The 22,281-nt window shown below is 44.8% G+C and overlaps 1 protein-coding gene and 1 long non-coding RNA gene across 3 annotated transcripts in view; one reads left to right on the forward strand and one right to left on the reverse strand.

Annotated features, from left to right (window-relative positions):
* The window catches only part of LOC134927860 (uncharacterized), a 167,893-nt gene extending 160,984 nt beyond the window's left edge, over window positions 1-6,909 (forward strand). The window contains exons 2-3 of the long non-coding RNA XR_010177754.1: window positions 5,459-5,536; window positions 6,674-6,909. This is a non-coding gene — a long non-coding RNA (uncharacterized LOC134927860). The remainder of the gene's footprint in view (window positions 1-5,458; window positions 5,537-6,673) is intronic.
* The window catches only part of MED10 (mediator complex subunit 10), a 93,761-nt gene that overhangs the window by 5,233 nt on the left and 66,247 nt on the right, over window positions 1-22,281 (reverse strand). Inside the window, exons 3-4 of one of the 2 annotated variants that reach the window (XM_063922934.1) lie at window positions 5,995-6,097; window positions 2,073-2,136 (exon numbers count right to left, since the gene is read on the reverse strand). In XM_063922934.1, the coding sequence (XP_063779004.1) occupies window positions 2,101-2,136; window positions 5,995-6,097 (139 nt within the window). In that variant the 3' untranslated portion in view covers window positions 2,073-2,100. The remainder of the gene's footprint in view (window positions 1-2,072; window positions 2,137-5,994; window positions 6,098-22,281) is intronic. The other variant, XM_063922933.1, reaches the window with a different exon arrangement.

Here is a 22,281-nt window from a genome sequence, read left to right on the forward strand (position 1 = left end):
GCATACTGCACCATGTCGAATGTCAACACCATCAACCCCATCTCATGCATTGCCGCGTGAATAGATACCCTTTGACTGTGTAGCAGCTCCTGAATCCTTGACTGAATTTTGGATATTTTGTTTAGAGGTTGAAATACTCTGAAGTCCTGAATCCACAACAGCCCCCAAATGAGTCGTTCGTTGTGGCGGGATCAGAGACGACTTTGCCCAATTTATGAGCCAACAGTGTCTCTGCAAACTGTTGCAGATGACACTGGAGCAATTCCTGAGACTGTACCAGGATTAATAAGTCGTCGAGGTATGGAAAAATCCTTATCCCGTGCTGATGGAGATAAGATGCCATCACCGCCATAATTTTGGTGAATACTTTGGGAGCTGTGGCCAGTCCAAATGGTAGGACCTGAAGCTGAAAATGTTGCTGTAGGACAGCAAACCTGAGATAGCGCCGATGGGACAGTGTTATAGGAACATGTAGGTAAGCATCCTGGATATTCAGGCATACCATAAAATCCTCCTGCTTCATGGCCAAAATAATGGGCCATAAAGTCTCCATATGAAACTGAGGCACCCAAATGTACTTGTTCAGTGCTTTGAGATTGAGTATGAGCCGGAACGACTCATTTGGCTTCTGGACTAGAAACAGGTTGGAATAAAAACCCTGTCCTCGTTGCACAGGAGGAACTGGGATGATTACTCCTGACATAAGCAATTTCTGAACTGCCTCTTGCAAAGCCCCGGCCTTCTTCTCCACTGAAGACGTACTGGTACAATATAAAAACCTTTGAGGAGGGTGTTTCTTGAAAGCAAATGCATAACCGTGAGATACCGCTTCTTGCACCCAGGCATCTGTGGTAGACTGTTGCCAGATCTGTGCAAACTGAAGAAGTCAGCCTCCCACCCTGGGGTCCCCCAGGTGGAGGCCCGCACCATCAAGCTGATTGCTTATCTTCTGATTTGGAAGCCGGTCCTCTGGTAGCCCAATGCTTTTTAGTCTTACCAGACTTCTTGTATTGGGACTGTTTGCCATCACCTTTTCCTTTAGACCGGAAGGCTGGAAAACTAGGCTTGACTTTGTGTGTGGAAGAAAACTTCACTTTCTTGGAGTCTGCTTCTGACTCCAATAGTGGTTAATTCTTTACCAAAAAGAATATCTCCAGTAAAAGGCAAAGACTCCAGAACTTTCTTGGATTCTGAATCTGCTTTCCATGTAGGTATTATGATTGCCCCAGACAAGGAAAAAATGTTTTGTTTTAAAACCATCAACTCTCCTATCCATGACATCATGTAATGATTTTGAAGGCAGAGGTAATGTAGCTTTTCACACCAATCAAATGACATGCGTATCTACTTTATGAGCCACCTCCCTTTTTAAACAGTCCCCAGCTGAAAGAGGATAAATGGAATTCCATTTCCTTGGAATTCCAAACTTCTTACTTGGCGTAACCCAACCCACTTGCATAATTTCCGTCCGCTGTTCTGATCCAGGAAACTCAGTCCTAACTGTTTTGGGACGTTTAAACACAGGTGCCTTAGATTTTAATGTAGGCTCTGCTGCCTCCTCTAAGGATGGAATGGCTTTCATTGCATTAATTAGCTCTGATATGTCCACTGAGCCGAGGCCTTCCTCCTCATCACCGTACGCAGAACCGGAGTGTGACGAGTCCTCATCCTGATGAATCCTCATCTGAAACGTGTAGACTGCGAAGATATTTCAGGTCTATGTTCTTTACTTACCACAGGACTTTCAGCCTGTTTTTGTTGACAGGCTGCTGCTTCCCCTGCTGGATGTAATAAACCCCAGGTAGAATGCTGCATGTAAGGATTAATAGTGTAACCTATCCCTGGTACAGAAGTTGGCATTATCCACTTAGCTATAATGGATAATGTCTGTGCAAAAGTAGCCCATGGTGGATCCACTTGCACCTGTGTCTGCCTTGTATTTTTCAAGAGACTTTGGTGAAAGCTAAAACAAATTTACACAAACCATTCTGAAACGGATCCTTGCCGCTATTAGACCTGATAAATAATCACATTTGTACAGTGTTAACTACACAATTTGTAAGTGTACTCACTTTAAAATGTTGTTCGAGTGACATACAATCAGACCCTACCCTGCTTTGCACCTGCATTGAGGATCTGAATACACAGAATTATAGTAAAGACAGCAATCACACTAGCATTCAGTTACAGGTTATACATTAGTGTAATAAGCAATATGAGCACATAATCAACTACAAATACATTTCAAGTATGTAGGAGAAACATATTACAATAATACCTTACATAGGATTTATCCGTATTCAGTCACATAGCGAAAGAAAACCGCAGCAATAGTTATCAGACTCATAGCCGTCAGGCACTTATCCAATTATTCTTATTCAAAGGTAGATAGAGCCTTAGTGCTGTATTACCCGACTCAGAGTGGGATACAGGGAGACTCACCCCGCTTCCAGGATCGATCAATACGTTAATGAACGTTGAGTGGATCCAGACGCTATTAGTGTACACACTCATCCCATGAACCTACAGTGAACACAGACGCCCAAGTGCACACCGACGCCTATGCTGCGACTGGGCGCCCTTAGATACACAGCGTCTCAGACAGAAGCGGGAAATCAGGACATGGCGGGAGACTCGGAGGAAACTGGTCATGAACCAGGGGAAGGGACAACCAAGGGAGCATCTTACTCCCCACTGCCTACCTCACCCTAGGGATTGCGGCCTCATACTACCCCTGCAGCCTATAATCCCTAGGGCCTAGCGCTGGTGCACCCTAGGGGGCAGCCGCGTCAGTGACTGTTTGGTAGTCTCCTCCCAAAACAGTGCGGCTGTATCCGTGTTCTCCCTCTAAGCGGAACCGATGCCTTACCATCTCCCCGTGCTCTGGTAACGTCTGCTGGACTTGCTGGTACATCAGACCCAGACACCCGCCGCAATAGCACTGTATTCGTGGGCAAACGTTGTCGCGACCCGGCGGGGAGATGTTGGAGCGACTCTAAGGTACGTATAAGACACTTTTTAGCCCTCTTGGCTATGGTCCGGCTCCTGCCGCACCAAACAAAAAACTGATTTGCCTGAGCCAGGAGGCGGGGATATACGGATGCTGGGATGCTAAAAGCTTTGACTGGTGCAAATCCACTGTCGCGTCATCATATCCCAATGTTATCCTGTGGATAACCTGTGGACTCTGCAGGAGAATCACCATGTAGTGAGCCTGGTCTATTTTTTGGCAAGTTTTTGGGTGCGAGTTGTAAACTCACACGCTATTACATTGGGCAAGTTGTATCTTCAAAATGGGAAAACATATGGGGGCAGATGTATTAACCTGGAGAAGGCATAAGGAAGTGATAGACCAGTGATGTGTGCAAGGTGATAAACGAACAATCAGCTTCAATATGTAAATTAACAGTTAGGATCTGATTGGCTGGTGCATTTATCACCTTGCACATATCACTGGTTTAGCACTTCCTTTGCCTTCTCCAGGTTAATACATCTGCCCCATGGATGAGACTGAACATTGCAAGTTGTGGTAATGTGAAAAAAAATGCGAGTTTGCATGTTGTTGCATCCTATTATATGTGCGAGTCTTAAAATAATTGGAGTTAAGCGCTAAACTGACTTTTTTTTTTTTTTTTTTAAGGAATCACACTCTTACATTTATCCCCTAGTTTGTCATAAGATGTACAAGTTCACTAACTTATCCCACCGACCACAGAATCTAGGAGTAACATCTTGTTTCAAAAGTTGGTTTATTAATGTGTCCTGTAGTCTTACTCCAAAGTGGCATTAAAAAGGTTCTACATACAATAATCTGGTCAGTGCTTGTTGCGGTTCTGATACTCCCATACAGTGTGATATGCTTGAATCTTTTTTTATATTCCCCTAGCAGTCCCAATGCCCATCTCATCTTTGAAGACATATAAATGGAGGGTTAGTGGAAGTAGCAGGGCATGGTCTTCAACACTTTCCTTTCTCGGTGTGTGGAAACAAGGGGTGTAGAATGATTATGGGTTTGGTGTAGTGAGAAAGAGAATACTATGACAAACACATTAACTTGCAACGATGCCATAGAATTTCTCTTTGTATAGCTAACGTTTGTCTTTATAAACATTTTAAAAAGAAAAAAAATCTGCAAACAGTACTTCTCAAGCGTGGAGTCTCATACCCACCACTTGTTAAATGCAACAAAGGCTCTCCACTGAGAGACTAGCAGCAGAGAAATACTCTTGGGTTAAGAAGGAAAGCAATGTTTTCTTAGTAAGGTCCTAGAGAGGGGAGAGGGAAGAGTGAACAGAGACCCCCCCTCACATTTGGGAGATGTAGTTATGTGACCGGCGGTCACAATACCTCCCCCTGCATCCCACCCCCTCACAATCCAGACGGTTGGCATGCAGACCAACAGGTACTATTCACAATTGTGGGTGTCCACGACACCCATAGAGTGGGACTAGAAACCGTGGCGACTGCAGGTCGCTACCGAGCCCGCAAGGGGTTTGTTGCGCTCGCTCTATTTATGTCCACACTTGGTTAAGGGGGAGATGCACTAAGCATCAGAGAGGTATAAAGTGGAGAGAGATAAAATACCATCCAAAAAGCTCCTAACTGCCATATTAAAGGCTACGCTTGGAGAACTGCTAAGGATGAGCAGTGTTTTTTAATTTTTTAGTAGGGGGTGAGTTTATTAGCGCGGATTGAAATTAATGAACACACATGCGTAGTAACCATTCTAAAAGCTGTGTACACATTAAACACTATGCTCCATGAGTAATATCGTCTGTGTTTGCCCTTGAACTCTCGGGCAAACGACACGCATACACACTGAACGATATCGCTAGCAATATCGTTCAGTGACATCATCCCGGCGCCCCCCCACAAACATGCAGTCTTAGATGATATAGTCAAAACTGACCTGCATGTACAGACGACAGAAGACCTAGTCAACGATCCGCAGGAGAGTAGATCGTTGACAAAATAGTGCGTACACACTGGACAATATCATTCCGAAATGTTATTGTCCATATCGTTAACAAAACAATTTGCCTACTGTGTTCCCAGCTTTACAGAGAACTGCTAAGGATGCGCAGCAGTTTTTTATTATTATTATTATTATTATTATTATTATGTGTTTATTTTTTTTGTATTTTTATAATTTAAGAAAACGAAGGACTTATTCAGGACTTAAATAGGATGAAAACAGAAGGAATCCATTCAACCTGTCATCTCTGAAGCTATGGGACTACTAGAAAATCCAACCTGCCTTTCACCTTATATACAAACTCATCTGTGTATTTAAACATGTGATTCATAACCTGCTTGTAATGGTTATTACCAGTGTGGAGATGTTGTTCAGTGAAGCATAGTTCATTGTTGCATACTGCCTGGTGTTCACTCAAACACATTAAAAATTGCTCTTCTTGAGCGCTAGCCTATTTATTAATCACTTCCTAAAACTTTTCAGGGGCAGCTGGTGTGGGAATCACAGTGAATATTCATATTCAGAACAGCACAACAAACACTGAGCAACATATGAAACCAGGTAATTAATACTTAAAAAAAATAAAAAAAAATAATACTAATAATTTCTTATGTACTCACCTAAGAGTCTGAACATGGCTAAGAATTGGAGATGCACAAACAAAACTTTAGGTGTGTACACACGGTGCGTTCGATATTACCTTGTGATTTTGACTATATAGTCAAATTCGCAAGGAAAGTTAGTGCACATTGCAAGGTGTTAGCCAGCTTACGATACCGATTTGATCCCGATGCGCACTCCTGCGGGGTCGGTATCGCAAGGTTAAATAGACTGTACTAGATAGTCAAAACTGTACAAAATAGTAAAAGTGATCAAGCCAACATTGTATGTGTGTGCAAACCCCATAGGTATAGAAGTGTGTGCCAGGGGGGAAAAAAAAACACCCCACACCCACCAACTTGCACTAACCAATTAACAAGACTAAGAAAAAAAAAAATAATCCAACATGCTAAACCTACCTTCATTGTATCAATTTTACCCTTCACTTGCTCATTTTTTGCCAATGCCCGCTCCAGACACTCCTTTGTGTAAAGCTGAGGATTACGGCCTTGGTCAATGTAACTAGGAAACAAACATACAATATGAAATATATCATACTCTAAAATAGGTAACTGAAAGTATTGGCGTTTTTTGCTAATCTCAGGTTCTGTTGGAATCACAAATAGCTTTTCCTTCTGCATTTAGAATGGTTTGCCAGGAATCAGTACTATGACTTTGTTGCTATACTGAAGTAGTCCACATGTTTGTCAGACCTGGAAGACTTCATAAGAGACTGTTCCCCTTGAAAAACCATGACTTCAACTCAGGAATACGCCCCCTGCATTATTTTTGCCTGTTACATGGAAAACTAAAATTAAGTTTCGATTTAATTTCCACCCAAGATATATTTTGCTACCTCCACTAATTGTGGTTTTACTTCAGGTGCCTTCCAGATGATTTATAATACCCACGCTGTCTTGTTGTCTTATGTGCTTTCCTAGCAAATGTTAAAACAGCATTCGATACTGCTCTTATTTCATGTACACATTTATGTGAAGTTTTTGCTTTTCTTGTGACCATTTCTCTTGTGCTACTTTTCCTGAGGGGAGTTCCCCAGCAACATATAATAGTAACAATTTCTGTGCATTTAACCATCAGGTGAAAGATTTCAGTGATTCTTCATAATCTGATGTGTAATCCAAGAGAGGTATGGTTGTCATGCCACAGAGTTAGCCATTGCAGATGAAGACTGAGCAAACATGCTCCACAGTTGAAGACAACACCAAACTGTTGTCCACTGATGAACCTGTAGTTGATATGGCAAGGACATCTTTCTTTCGACAGTTAATTTGTTTTGAATTGTAATTATTTGTTGTGATGGAATAAATTGACTTTCTGCCTACAATCGAGCCATAATCATGTAAAAAGACTCTCTAGCATCCATAAGGGATAATGGGGACACATTAGTACGATGGGGTATAGACGGGGTCCAAAGGAGCCAGTGCACTTTAAATCTCTTCAACTGAGTGTACTGGCTCCTCCCCTCTATGCACCCTCCCCTGTTTAGAAAAATGTGCCCTCAGGAGAGGATGCACACTCTGCTAGCTCCAGAGTTTCTTCATTTGGTTTTAAACTTTTGTTTATTTCAGTATGCTGTTTGGGCAACAGCATACCTGCGCCGTGGGAGTTAGGGGAGGGGGGGTCACCAGCCTTGCGAGGTGCAGAGCCACTTCCTCGATGCAGGACCACCTGAGGGGTTATTTGTTCAGTGGGGCACTGTGCCTTGGCTGTCGCAACCGCAGCCCGTCGCACACTTCAAACAAATGCCTGAAGGTGAACGTCGGTGGCGAGTACAAACTGGGGGCCCCCCGGTTCATGGTGCGGTTGTCACACAGGTGAGGCATACAGGTCCCTACTGGGGGGGACCTGCTATAGCCCCTGTGTAAAACAGGCTAGCGGTGGGCTAAACTTAGCATTCATGTGGGGTTACAGCATGTTTTGGAGACATGGCCAGTATAAATATATTCAGTAGCTCCAGCGCCATTTCGGGGGCCGGAGCTACATCTGAGCGGGCTCAGCTGCATTTTGGCACCTTCCTCTGCATAAGCAGCCGCAGCCTCATACAGCTCCTCCGGACTCTGACACGCACTGGATCACTGGTACCGGGTGTAGTTTAGGGGGAGAGCAGCTATTTGTGTACATTACTTATTCCTAAAGAGGAAATGGTTGCAAACAAATAGTTTTCATTGATATGAAAACACTGACAGCCTCACTGGGGTTCTCTAGCGTTGGGTGTGCTGGTGGCTTCTCTTCCTCTGTGTCTCCTCTCACATGCAATAGGGCAGGCTTGCACTGAAAAATGGTCTGTGTTGTATGTGTATTACTTTTCATCTTGGTAAACACAAGTTATGCAGTATATGTAACACCAGATTCTCCCCACTCTCATCTGGTTCCATTTCATGTGAGCAGTGTAGTCAGTCCTCACAAAACGTTGAGGAGAATGTGGGGGAGGGTCACGAGCCTTCCTGGCTAGGTGCAATCAAAACTATGAAGTCTGATGTCATCTCAGCTCACTGCAAATGCCCACAAAACACGAACTTCCACTACTACACAGGGTATTGAACCCCTCATTTTAGCTATAAGGGATGTGCTAAAGCTCCCCCTAGAGGACACTGCAAATCAGCAGCTGTTTTTCCTCCCTCAAAACAAACTGTCACATTTCCGGATTCTAAAGAATTAGATGATTTATTTAAGCTAGCCTGGAAAAGAAAGAGATAAGAAATATCAGCTGTCAAAACGGTTTTTGCATACATTCCCCTTTGCCCCTGAGTGCAGAAAGTTCTGGGAAGAATCTCCGGCTACAATAACACACCGAGAGATAGTCCGCACAAAGCCCCTCCTTGGAATAGAGAATTGCCACAAGGGCATAGACTGTTAACTTAGACAAGGAGGTTGGTGATAACACATAACCAAATAACTCAAGAATGAAATATAAATTATCAAGATTGTGAGAGGGTTGGTGTTGCTCCCCAGAGTCAGACACAATAGCATACACACACATACACACACACGAGAAAAAGAAGACTATTATGGGGGCACTCAAAATGAATTACTTCACAGCCAAATTGGACCAGACAACTACAATAGAGTATATTAAATGTAACCTTTATTGATACCATTAAAATGGGCACAGGGATTAGACTAGGACATATACAACATATACACACATAAGAAATATAAAGCACATAACCTGTGTACCTAAGTCCAGTTCTAATGTGCAAGTTAAACACCTCAATAGGAATTTATTCACCGAACAAAATCGTATATATTTCCAAAATCAAATTGATTTGAGGGGTATATCACAGACCAGTCATAATTATCCGGAAATTGTCCGTATTAATCCATGCTCAATTAGTACCACGGGATTATATACTATGTTATAGTGCCACATTGCCCCTCGTATATACAAAATAAAAAACAGTGCTCCTGTCGTCAGTTCCGTAAGAGTTTGAACACACCTCAATGGTGTTGAAATATTGAGCCGATATAGGTATATTGTCCTCCTATTTACACTCCAACTTTAATAAGACCACAAAAGATATAATCCTAAATACTTGCTGACAGTATAATGAATCGTATCATAAGTGCCTGATTTTCACAGCACTGTAAACCTTTACCCTAATTAGAATTGGGGTATATTGGAGTCATAATAATTCCCAAACCTTCCTATAAATTGGACTCGTACTATGACAAGCATCAAAGGATATTCAACCATGGTAAGTATTGAGATTGTAAAGGAATTTCTCGCTGTAGTCACAGTATTGCCCTTTATGCAGCTATAAATCCTAGAATAATCCCCAACGGAATTCAAGTGGTAGGAAAATTACAGTGTACCCATCGATACCATTGGTGAATCACTTCTGCTGTCACACCGTCTTGGCAGCCAGTCGCCTATACTGGTCCAGCGGCCGGTGGATGAGAGAGCGACAGCCGGGTAGGAAGGAAGGAAAGAAAGCCGTACTGCTTTCCTTGTTTGAGCGGTAGTGACACCCTGTTGTCTATTGACATTGCAAGGTGCCACTCCGCAATTCAAGGATGAGAGCTGGCAGAAAGAGGATTAGTTACCTATTCAGCATTAACCCATGAGGGAACCAGAGCATTGGAGAGTCATTGGTCCATGATGCCCACGTAGTTCAGACACAATTGGAGTGCGGATAACCTGTTTCACCTTATGGCTTGCTCACATCACTGCATTGGTTTGGCATGTGTGGTTGAGCCCAGCAGCTAACCTTTTATTTCAGAGATGACCTATCACCATCATGCTACAATGTGATTGACAGCTCCTGCAGCCAGTGATATTTGCACTGATTTCAGGAGCACAATTTAAGGATTCACATGTGGGTGATTACTTAATTGTACACCTGTACTGACTCAAGTAACCCAGCATATGCACATTGTTAGGACAGACTCTGTTCTCACATGCAGGATGACATGAAATGGAAATAAATAAGTAAGTAAAGTACCCTACAGTTCACTGTAGAGCCAAAAACATGTTTAAATCTTGCATAGGAACAGAAGTAGTAAAAACCAAAAATAATAAGAATAAAAACAGAAACCCCCAAAAAAACAAACAGAAACAAACAACATTCTATGAGTGGGTACCAAACATAAATGTATGCGCACGCACACCTGATGCGTTGCTCGTGCAATAATAGATTGCTAAAGAATCATTAATATTGATGTGATACTGCATCAAATCAGTGTCCAAATAGATCACTAATGACCCGCTTGGAGTAGCTATATTATTATGAATGTGATTATATCAAAGGCGTCTAATACTGGTGTCGCAGGGTGATAATAACCCTCAGTTTAATCAAAATATTCGGCATTATATGGAGCATCGTCCTTTGAAAATAGGGGAGCATCTGTGTTTATATAGGGTCATCCCTTGGAGATTCGTCTATTCCCATGCTCACTATATTTTAAACATACAGTCACAATTACATTCAGAATAATATTATAGTGGTATGTGTGGATGTGCACAAACCCGTACATGTGTATGCATAAATAAAAATTTTTACCACTACTTATATTTGTCGACTGTTGTAATTTGTTGATTTTGCAAATATATATGCCCTTATGGTATAGAACAAGAGACGCCCGATAGGGTGCGAATAATTAAGAAAAAGCACCATCAACATTCAGAGAAGAAAAAGAAAAAAATAAGATTTTACTTACCGATAAATCTATTTCTCGGAGTCCGTAGTGGATGCTGGGGTTCCTGAAAGGACCATGGGGAATAGCGGCTCCGCAGGAGACAGGGCACAAAAAGTAAAGCTTTTCCAGATCAGGTGGTGTGCACTGGCTCCTCCCCCTATGACCCTCCTCCAGACTCCAGTTAGGTACTGTGCCCGGACGAGCGTACACAATAAGGGAGGATTTTGAATCCCGGGTAAGACTCATACCAGCCACACCAATCACACCGTACAACTTGTGATCTAAACCCAGTTAACAGTATGATAACAGCGGAGCCTCTGAAAGATGGCTTCCTTCAACAATAACCCGAATTAGTTAACAATAACTATGTACAATTATTGCAGATAATCCGCACTTGGGATGGGCGCCCAGCATCCACTACGGACTCCGAGAAATAGATTTATCGGTAAGTAAAATCTTATTTTCTCTATCGTCCTAGTGGATGCTGGGGTTCCTGAAAGGACCATGGGGATTATACCAAAGCTCCCAAACGGGCGGGAGAGTGCGGATGACTCTGCAGCACCGAATGAGAGAACTCCAGGTCCTCCTTAGCCAGAGTATCAAATTTGTAAAATTTTACAAACGTGTTCTCCCCTGACCACGTAGCTGCTCGGCAAAGTTGTAATGCCGAGACCCCTCGGGCAGCCGCCCAAGATGAGCCCACCTTCCTTGTGGAGTGGGCCTTTACAGATTTAGGCTGTGGCATGGCCTGCCACAGAATGTGCAAGTTGGATTGTGCTACAGATCCAACGAGCAATCGTCTGCTTAGACGCAGGAGCACCCATCTTGTTGGGTGCATACAATATAAACAACGAGTCAGATTTTCTGACTCCAGCTGTCCTTGCAATATATATTTTTAATGCTCTGACAACGTCCAGTAACTTGGAGTCCTCCAAGTCACTTGTAGCCGCAGGCACTACAATAGGCTGGTTCAGATGAAATGCTGACACCACCTTAGGGAGAAAATGCGGACGAGTCCGCAGTTCTGCCCTGTCCGAATGGAAAATCAGATATGGGCTTTTGTAAGATAAAGCTGCCAGTTCTGACACTCTCCTGGCCGAAGCCAGGGCTAGAAGCATGGTCACTTTCCATGTGAGATATTTCAAATCCACCTTCTTTAGTGGTTCAAACCAATGAGATTTTAGAAAGTCCAAAACCACATTGAGATCCCACGGTGCCACTGGAGGCACCACAGGAGGCTGTATATGTAGCACTCCCTTAACAAAGGTCTGGACTTCAGGGACTGAAGCCAATTCTTTTTGAAAGAAAATCGACAGGGCCGAAATTTGAACCTTAATAGATCCCAATTTGAGACCCATAGACAATCCTGATTGCAGGAAATGTAGGAATCGACCCAGTTGAAATTCCTCCGTCGGAGCACTCCGATCTTCGCACCACGCAACATATTTTCGCCAAATTCGGTGATAATGTTGCACGGTTACTTCCTTCCTTGCTTTAATCAAAGTAGGAATGACTTCTTCCGGCATGCCTTTTTCCTTTAGGATCCGGCGTTCAACCGCCATGCCGTCAAACGCAGCCGCGGTAAGTCTTGAAACAGACAGGGACCCTGCTGAAGCAAGTCCCTCCTTAGAGGTAGAGGCCACGGATCTTCCGTGATCATCTCTTGAAGTTCCGGGTACCAAGTCCTTCTTGGCCAATCCGGAACCACTAGTATCGTCCTTACGCCTCTTTGCCGTATAATTCTCAATACTTTTGGTATGAGAGGCAGAGGAGGAAACACATACACCGACTGGTACACCCAAGGCGTTACCAGCGCGTCCACAGCTATTGCCTGCGGATCTCTTGACCTGGCGCAATACCTGTCCAGTTTTTTGTTGAGGCGAGACGCCATCATGTCCACCATTGGTCTTTCCCAACGGGTTACCAGCAAGTGGAAGACTTCTGGATGAAGTCCCCACTCTCCCGGGTGAAGATCGTGTCTGCTGAGGAAGTCTGCTTCCCAGTTGTCCACTCCCGGGATGAACACTGCTGACAGTGCTATCACATGATTCTCTGCCCAGCGAAGAATCCTTGCAGCTTCTGCCATTGCACTCCTGCTTCTTGTGCCGCCCTGTCTGTTCACATGGGCGACTGCCGTGATGTTGTCCGACTGGATCAACACCGGTTTTCCCTGAAGCAGAGGTTCTGCCTGGCTTAGAGCATTGTATATTGCTCTTAGTTCCAGAATGTTTATGTGAAGAGACGTTTCCAGGCTCGTCCATACTCCCTGGAAGTTTCTTCCTTGTGTGACTGCTCCCCAGCCTCTCAGGCTGGCGTCCGTGGTCACCAGGATCCAATCCTGTATGCCGAATCTGCGGCCCTCCAATAGATGAGCACTCTGCAACCACCACAGAAGAGACACCCTTGTCCTTGGAGACAGGGTTATCCGCAGGTGCATCTGAAGATGCGACCCTGCCATTTTTCCCAGGACTCTTGTGCATTGATGTACAGACACCTTTCCTGGTTTTAGGAGGTTCCTGACAAGCTCGGATAACTCCTTGGCTTTTTCCTCCGGGAGAAAAACCTTTTTCTGAACCGTGTCCAGAATCATCCCTAGGAACAGCAGACGAGTTGTCGGCATTAACTGGGATTTTGGAATATTCAGAATCCACCCGTGCTGTTTTAGCACTTCTTGAGACAGTGCTAATCCCATCTCTAGCTGTTCTCTGGACCTTGCCCTTATTAGGAGATCGTCCAAGTATGGGATAATTAATATGCCTTTTCTTCGAAGAAGAATCATCTCGGCCATTACCTTTGTAAAGACCCGAGGTGCCGTGGACAATCCGAACGGCAGCGTCTGAAACTGATAGTGACAGTTTTGTACAACGAACCTGAGGTACCCCTGGTGTGAGGGGTAAATTGGAACGTGGAGATACGCATCCTTGATGTCCAAGGATACCATAAAGTCCCCCTCTTCGAGGTTCGCTATCACTGCTCTGAGTGACTCCATCTTGAACTTGAACTTCTTTATGTACAGGTTCAAGGACTTCAGATTTAGAATAGGCCTTACCGAGCCATCCGGCTTCGGTACCACAAAAAGAGTGGAATAATACCCCTTCCCTTGTTGTAGAAGAGGTACCTTGACTATCACCTGCTGAGAGTACAGCTTGTGAATGGCTTCCAAAACCGTCTCCCTTTCGGAGGGGGACGTTGGTAAAGCAGACTTCAGGAAACGGCGAGGTGGATCTGTCTCTAATTCCAACCTGTACCCCTGAGATATTATCTGCAGGATCCAGGGATCTACCTGCGTGTGAGCCCACTGCGCGCTGTAATTTTTGAGACGACCACCCACCGTCCCCGAGTCCGCTTGAGAAGCCCCAGCGTCATGCTGAGGCTTTTGTAGAAGCCGGGGAAGGCTTCTGTTCCTGGGAAGGAGCTGCCTGTTGCTGTCTCTTCCCTCGACCTCTGCCTCGTGGCAGATATGAATAGCCCTTTGCTCTCTTATTTTTAAAGGAACGAAAGGGCTGCGGTTGAAAAGTCGGTGCCTTTTTCTGTTGGGGAGTGACTTGAGGTAGAAAGGTGGATTTCCCGGCTGTAGCCGTGGCCACCAAATCTGATAGACCGACTCCAAATAACTCCTCCCCTTTATACGGCAAAACTTCCATATGTCGTTTTGAATCCGCATCGCCTGTCCACTGTCGCGTCCATAAAGCTCTTCTGGCCGAAATGGACATAGCACTTACCCGTGATGCCAGTGTGCAGACATCCCTCTGTGCATCACGCATATAAAGAAATGCATCCTTTATTTGTTCTAACGACAGTAAAATATTGTCCCTGTCCAGGGTATCAATATTTTCAATCAGGGACTCTGACCAAACTACCCCAGCACTGCACATCCAGGCAGTCGCTATAGCTGGTCGTAGTATAACACCTGCATGTGTGTATATACATTTTTGGATATTTTCCATCCTCCTATCTGATGGATCTTTAAGTGCGGCCGTCTCAGGAGAGGGTAACGCCACTTGTTTAGATAAGCGTGTTAGCGCCTTGTCCACCCTAGGAGGTGTTTCCCAGCGCTCCCTAACCTCTGGCGGGAAAGGGTATAATGCCAATAATTTCTTTGAAATTATCAGCTTTTTATCAGGGGCAACCCACGCTTCATTACACACGTCATTTAATTCTTCTGATTCAGGAAAAACTATAGGTAGTTTTTTCACACCCCACATAATACCCTGTTTAGTGGTACCTGTAGTATCAGCTAAATGTAACGCCTCCTTCATTGCCAAAATCATATAACGTGTGGCCCTACTGGAAAATACGGTTGATTCGTCACCGTCACCACTGGAGTCAGTGCCTGTGTCTGGGTCTGTGTCGACCGACTGAGGCAAAGGGCGTTTCACAGCCCCTGACGGTGTTTGAGTCGCCTGGACAGGCACTAATTGATTGTCCGGCCGTCTCATGTCGTCAAACGACTGCTTTAGCGTGTTGACACTATCCCGTAGTTCCATAAATAAAGGCATCCATTCTGGTGTCGACTCCCTAGGGGGTGACATCCTCATATTTGGCAATTGCTCCGCCTCCACACCAATATCGTCCTCATACATGTCGACACACACGTACCGACACACAGCAGACACACAGGGAATGCTCCTAACGAAGACAGGACCCACTAGCCCTTTGGGGAGACAGAGGGAGAGTTTGCCAGCACACACCAAAAGCGCTATATATAACAGGGATAGCCTTATAATAAGTGCTCCCTTATAGCTGCTTTATATATATCAAAATATCGCCATAAATTTGCCCCCCCTCTCTGTTTTACCCTGTTTCTGTAGTGCAGTGCAGGGGAGAGACCTGGGAGCCGTCCTGACCAGCGGAGCTGTGAGAGGAAATGGCGCCGTGTGCTGAGGAGATAGGCCCCGCCCCTTTTCCGGCGGGCTCGTCTCCCGCTATTTAGTGAATCCAGGCAGGGGTTAAATATCTCCATATAGCCTCTGGGGGCTATGTGTGAGGTATTTTTAGCCTTTATATAGGTTACATTTGCCTCCCAGGGCGCCCCCCCCCAGCGCCCTGCACCCTCAGTGACTGCGTGTGAAGTGTGCTGAGAGGAAAATGGCGCACAGCTGCAGTGCTGTGCGCTACCTTTAGAAGACTGCAGGAGTCTTCAGCCGCCGATTCTGGACCTCTTCTGACTTCAGCATCTGCAAGGGGGCCGGCGGCGCGGCTCCGGTGACCATCCAGGCTGTACCTGTGATCGTCCCTCTGGAGCTGATGTCCAGTAGCCAAGAAGCCAATCCATCCTGCACGCAGGTGAGTTCACTTCTTCTCCCCTCAGTCCCTCGTTGCAGTGATCCTGTTGCCAGCAGGACTCACTGTAAAATAAAAAACCTAAGCTAAACTTTTTCTAAGCAGCTCTTTAGGAGAGCCACCTAGATTGCACCCTTCTCGGCCGGGCACAAAAATCTAACTGGAGTCTGGAGGAGGGTCATAGGGGGAGGAGCCAGTGCACACCACCTGATCTGGAAAAGCTTTACTTTTTGTGCCCTGTCTCCTGCGGAGCCGCTATTCCCCATGGTCCTTTCAGGAACCCCAGCATCCACTAGGACGATAGAGAAAAGAAGAGAAATACATATCTATAAGAAACAGGAAAACAAGTTACAAGGTTTCTAATTTATATTTCCAGTGATAACTAGTGGGTCAGAGATGCTATTCTGTTGTATCGTGACCATATACTAAACAGCAAAAGGTAGGGTTTAGTTTTAATCCTAATCCTAATACCAGCACTAAAGTTAATGGTTGTAAGGTTAGTCCACTGTCGTTGGTCATCATTGAAGCCCACCCAGATTGTTATCAAAGGGAGTCTATCATGGCATATAAGGGGGGCGCATGCTAATGACATATCAGATAACCACACCATAATTGATGTGCTCGTTCAGACCTCCTGGTGCCGGTGCACCCAATCGGAAGGTCCAGAAACTTTCTCGTTGAGCAGTTCCTTTGTTAGATCGCCACCCCTGATACCTAAGTGTACCTTTTCCAAGCCAAATGCTCGAAAGCTTCCAAGGTTGCCCCTATGCACATGATGAAAATGCCTAGCTACAGTGGTCAGCTGTCTTCCTCTACTTAAGTCCATAGCTGCGTTCCTACATGCTCCAGGATGCGTTGCTTCACCATCCTGGTAGTCATGCCCACGTATTTGCTACTACATTCACATGTAATACAGTAGACCACTCCTGTCATACGGCAGTTGATATAGTTCTTGATTTTATTACTATTGCCGTATTTGTCCATCACTTCTTTGCTCCTAGTCATATATTGACATGCCTTGCAGGCTACACGTGGAATAGACCCATGCAGGAGGTTTACTAGCTGTACGAGTGAAATGACTTCTCACAAGATGGTCCCTTAAGTTTGGTGCTCGACACCAGCTCACGGATACATTCTGGTCAATGTGTGTGGACAGATCCTTGTCAGATAGAAGAATGTGCCCGTGTTTTGGGATAAAGTTTCTAATCTGATCCCATCCATGACTGAAATTAAGGACAAATCTCAATTTTTCATCTTTGCTTGGCTTGTTGTTCTTTTGGCCAAAAATCAGAAAGTCTCTATTGACTTCTCTAAGGGAGCTTTTAGCTCTTTTAATGGAGTTATGACTATAACCCGTCTTTGAGCCTATTGGTCAGTTCTACACTCTGTGGTTTGAACACCGCGGCCTCAGAGCAGTTCCTTTGGAGTCTAAGAAACTCCCCTTTCGGTATATTTTCCACCATAGGTGGAAAATAATGACTCGTCTGGTGGAGTAGTGTTTTTGCTGCAGTGGTTTTCCTGTACAATTTGGTTTCAATCTTATTTTGCCTACCCTTGTATATTTTGATATCCAAAAAGGATATCTCAGTATCACTGATATCCAATGTTAATTTAAGATTGAGGTTATTGGTGTTAAGTTTGTCAATGAATTCCAACAAGAGAGCTTGTTCTCCATTCCATATCAGGAAGATATCATCGATGTAGCAATGCCACATTGCTATATGTTTGGTGTAGCATTCATTATCACAGAAGACTAATTCCTTTTCCCACCAACCTAAGAATAGGCTGGCGTACGTGGGCGCACACGCTGCCCCCATCGCGGTCCCTTGAACTTGTAGATAAAATTTGGCATCAAAAGTGAAAAAGTTAAAGTTTAGCATGAAGTGCAATAGATCCAACAGAAATTCTTAAAAAAAAACAAAATTCATCCATATTTAGAAAGTATCTTACTGCTGACAAACCGGCCTCATGACTAATGCTGGTGTATAACGCTTCAACGTCAAGGCCTACCAGTAATTGTCCCTCTTCCTAATTTGTGTCATGGATTTTCCTAAGAATATCTCTGGTGTCTTGTATGTAAGATGGAAGCCCTAGGACAAAATCCCTAAAATGTAAGTCGATAAAATGACTTGGTTTTTCTGATATAGTATTGACCCCTGAAACAACAGGCCATCCTGGAGGTAGGTCTGGGTTTTTATGCACCTTTGGGAGCAGGTATAGGCTGGGTATTGTTGGACTTTCAGTCCAAAGATATTCAAACTCCTGTTTGGTAATAATACCATTGCCAAAGGCTCCATCCAGGATCGATTTATATCTGGATTTTATATATTCCAAGGGATTAAGTAACATGGGGTTTATAGCACTTGCTGTTAAACTGTTTGTATGCTTCCTCCATGTACTTGTCCTTAGGCCAAATTACTACATTTCCTCCTTTATCTGAGGGTTTAATAACCACGTTGTTCCAACTTTTGATATGCTTCAGAGATTCCCATTCTTCTTTGGGGAGGTTGTTATTCATCTTCTGGAGATATCGATTAGAGTATAACTTGTCAAACTCTTGTGAAACAAGGTTGGTAAAGACTAACTTCTGGGCAAATAGAGTCTGGGGGAAAGAAGGTCGATTGCTTTTTACATGTCGGTCTGTTCTTTGGTACCGCCCTATGTTCTATGCCCTTTGATTTCTCATGCAACTCTTACAAGGCAGCCAGTGCCATTGATTCTTGTTGTGATAGGTCATCATTGAACAGCGAGTGGTTTGTATTTTTTATCGCAAATAACTTTTTAAGTAATAATTTACGTTCAAAGAGCTTGAGGTCTTTTTCAAGTTGGAAGCGATCCAATCTTGTAGTCAGGGGAAAATGACAGCCCTTTACTCAGAACCCTTATTTCCATTTCTGTGAGTATTTTATCAGGAAGGTTGATAATCTTCGGGGTATCTGTTATTTCTCCTTCCTGGCTCGTATCGGATACCTGTTCGGAGATGGAGAACCCCATCTTGCATCTCAGGTGTGCGTGCGCATATATTTATTTTTGGTTCCCACTCATAGAATGTTGTTTGTTTCTGTTTGTTGTTTTTTTGTTTTTATTCTTATTTTTGGTTTTTACTTCTGTTCCTATGCAAGATTTAAACATGTTTTTGGCTCTACAATGAACTGTAGGGCACTTTACTTACTTATTTCCATTTCTTGTCATCCTGCATATGAGAACAGAGTCTGTCCTAACAATGTGCATATGCTGGGTTACTTGAGCCAATACAGGTGTACAATTAAGTAATCACCCACATGTCAATCCTTGATTGTGCTCCGGAAATCAGTGCAAATGTCACTGGCTGCAGGAGCCGTCAATCACATTGTAGCAGTGATGGTGATAGGTCATCTCTGAAATAAAAGGTTAGCTGCAGGGCTCAACCACACATGCCAAACCAGTGCAGTGATGTGAGCAAGCCAGAAGGTGAAACAGGTTATCCGCACTCCCACTGTGTCTGAACTACGTGCGCATCACGGACCAATGACTCCAATGCTCTGGTTCCCTCATGGGTTAATGCTGAATAGGTAACTAATAACTTTCTGCCAGCTCTCATTCTTGAATTGCGGAGTGGCACCTTGCAATATCAATAGACAACAGGGTGTCACTACCACTCTAACAAGGAAAGCAGTACGGCTTTCTTTCCTTCCTTCCTACCCGGCTGTCGCTCTCTCATCCACTGGCCGCTGAACCAGTATAGGCGGCTGGCTGCCAAGACGGTGTGACAGCAGAAGTGATTCACCAATGGGATCGATGGACACATTGTAATTTTCCTCCCACTTGAATTCCGTTGGGGATTATTCTAGAATTTATAGCTGCATAAAGGGTAATACTGTGACTACAGCGAGAAATTCCTTTACAATCTCAATACTTACCATGGTTGAATATCCTTTGATGCTTGTCATAGTACGAGTCCAATTTATAGGCAGGTTGGGGAATTATTATAACTCCAATATACCCCAATCCTAATTAGGGTAAAGGTTTACAGTGCTGTGAAAATCAGGCACTTATGATACGATTCATTATACTGTCAGCAAGTATTTAGGATTATATCTTTTGTGGTCTTATTAAAGTTGGAGTGTAAATAGGAGGACAATACACCGATATCGGCTCAACATTTCAACACCATTGAGGTGTGTTCAAACTCTTACGGAACTGACGACAGGAGGCAATATGGCTCTATAACATAGTATATAATCCTGTGGTACTAACTGAGCATGGATTAATACGGACAATTTCCGGATAATTATGACTGGTCTGTGATATACCCTTCAAATCAATTTGATTTTGGAAATATATACGATTTTTTTCGTTGAATAAATTCCTATTGAGGTGTTTAACCTGCACATTAGAACTGGACTTGGGTACACATGTGCTTTATATTTCTTGTGTGTATATATGTTGTCAGTGATCGCAAAAATGCGCTATAGCGCGTTTTTTACGCGCTATAGGCAGTGAGGGACTCAATTTTGAAATATGAGTGGGTCCTGCAGGACGCGCTCTGACTCACCCACCAATCACCGCCGGCAGTATTCCCCGTCTCAACCAATCACCGCCGCAGCGTCCCCAGTCTTCACAGCCAATCACTGCCGGGCCGGCAGCGGCTCCCATCTCCCCATTCAATTGCGCCCTGCCGCCAGCACACACCCATCCTACCTCTGTGCAGCTTCAATCTGCATTTGGGCATCCTCCTCCACGGACTCCGGGTAACAGGATTCGCTGGCTTTTGCAATCATCAGCGTGCTCTGTGCCGGCTGTAGGGTGGGCTCCCGTGCTGCTTAACAGGCTGCATCTCACCAGGAACTGAGCGGCAGTGCACAGGCTAACCCCTTGTATTGAATATGCACCGCGATCAGCAACATTGGCGGCTTCGGGGCAGGGCACCAAGGTATGTGCTCCAGGACAGGGTTTCTGAATCATACTGTGCACTTACTTACAGGGCTGCGGCAAGCTGATGCCCTAGTACAGTCTAATGCTGGCCGCACATAGCTTTAGGCATAAAGTAGAAACAGCGAGCAACCATTTACAGAGAGGACTGCAAGCTCCAGCCCCGCCCCTCAATCCTGTGCGGCAGACCAGATTACAATCTAATGTCCCTCTTCTCTAACCCTCCCGTTGTCTCCCTCCTCCCAGCAGTAATGAAGTCTATTTTACTGTGTAGACTAGTACGGAGTTTGCAGACTGCAACCCATAACTCCCCCCTCCCACCCCCAGCCGACATAAGGCTGCTCTTCGTGCTCCTGGAGTTACAGGCAGCCTGCTGCTGGAGGGGCACAGAGGTCGTTGGACTTAAGAGCACTCTGGATTTGATTTATATGAAATCCCTGCACAATATGAACTTCAACTCTAGAGTGATTGCACTGGGAGACTGGTGTCCCGCTGTGTAGCAGCTGTCTGCAAACTACAGGTATGAAGTACACTGTGTGTAGCCTCCCTCTGCTCCAACCCTGTGTACACTGACACTGTAAAGTCAATATATGCCCCCATCCTGTGTATACTGAGACTGCATCCTTGTCTGGGGGTTCAGTAGTGAAAGCCAGCGCAAGGGATCCCGACGTAAGAAATACCAACATCGGGATCCTGAGTGAGAAAAAGCAGAAAGGGATGAGAAAGGGGTGTTTTACCCTCTCCCCTACTCCCCTAACCTCCCTCAGTGTCTAACCCTAACCTTCCCCGGTAAGGGTATAAACCTAACCCCCTGTCTTCGCTGCCTAAACCTATCCCTCCCACCCCACAGCCTAAGCCTAACCTTTGGAAGGGGGTGCCTAACCCCCTTTCCCTAGCACCCTAACCCTCCCAGGACGCAGGCTAAAATTAACCCCCTTTTCCCGCAGCATACCTCTCCTGTGCCATGGTGTGTGGTATTCTGACTGGCAGGATCTTGGCTGCATCTACTTGTCTGTGCTCTCACCCCGTGTACACTGGCACTATGTAGCCCACCTGTGCCCATTCCCAGTATACACTGGCATGGATCCAAAGGGAGATCGCTCCCTCAGTGATCGCAAAAACACACTATAGCGCGTATTTTACTCCATAATGAGGACCGGGTACGCGTGCCGTTGTAGGCAGTCCTGTAGCTCCTTTGCTCTCTCCGCCGGGTCCCGCTGACAATCCTGTGGCTTCTTTGATGTCTCTGGGTCCAGCGGCCAATCCTGTGGTGCCTTTTAGGTATCCAGGTCCAGCGGCCAATCACGTGGATACAATGTGGTCTCCCTCTCAAACCCTTCCAATAGCCGGGCTTC

Source organism: Pseudophryne corroboree, chromosome 5 (assembly GCF_028390025.1).
Source record: "Pseudophryne corroboree isolate aPseCor3 chromosome 5, aPseCor3.hap2, whole genome shotgun sequence".
NCBI lineage: Eukaryota > Metazoa > Chordata > Amphibia > Anura > Myobatrachidae > Pseudophryne > Pseudophryne corroboree.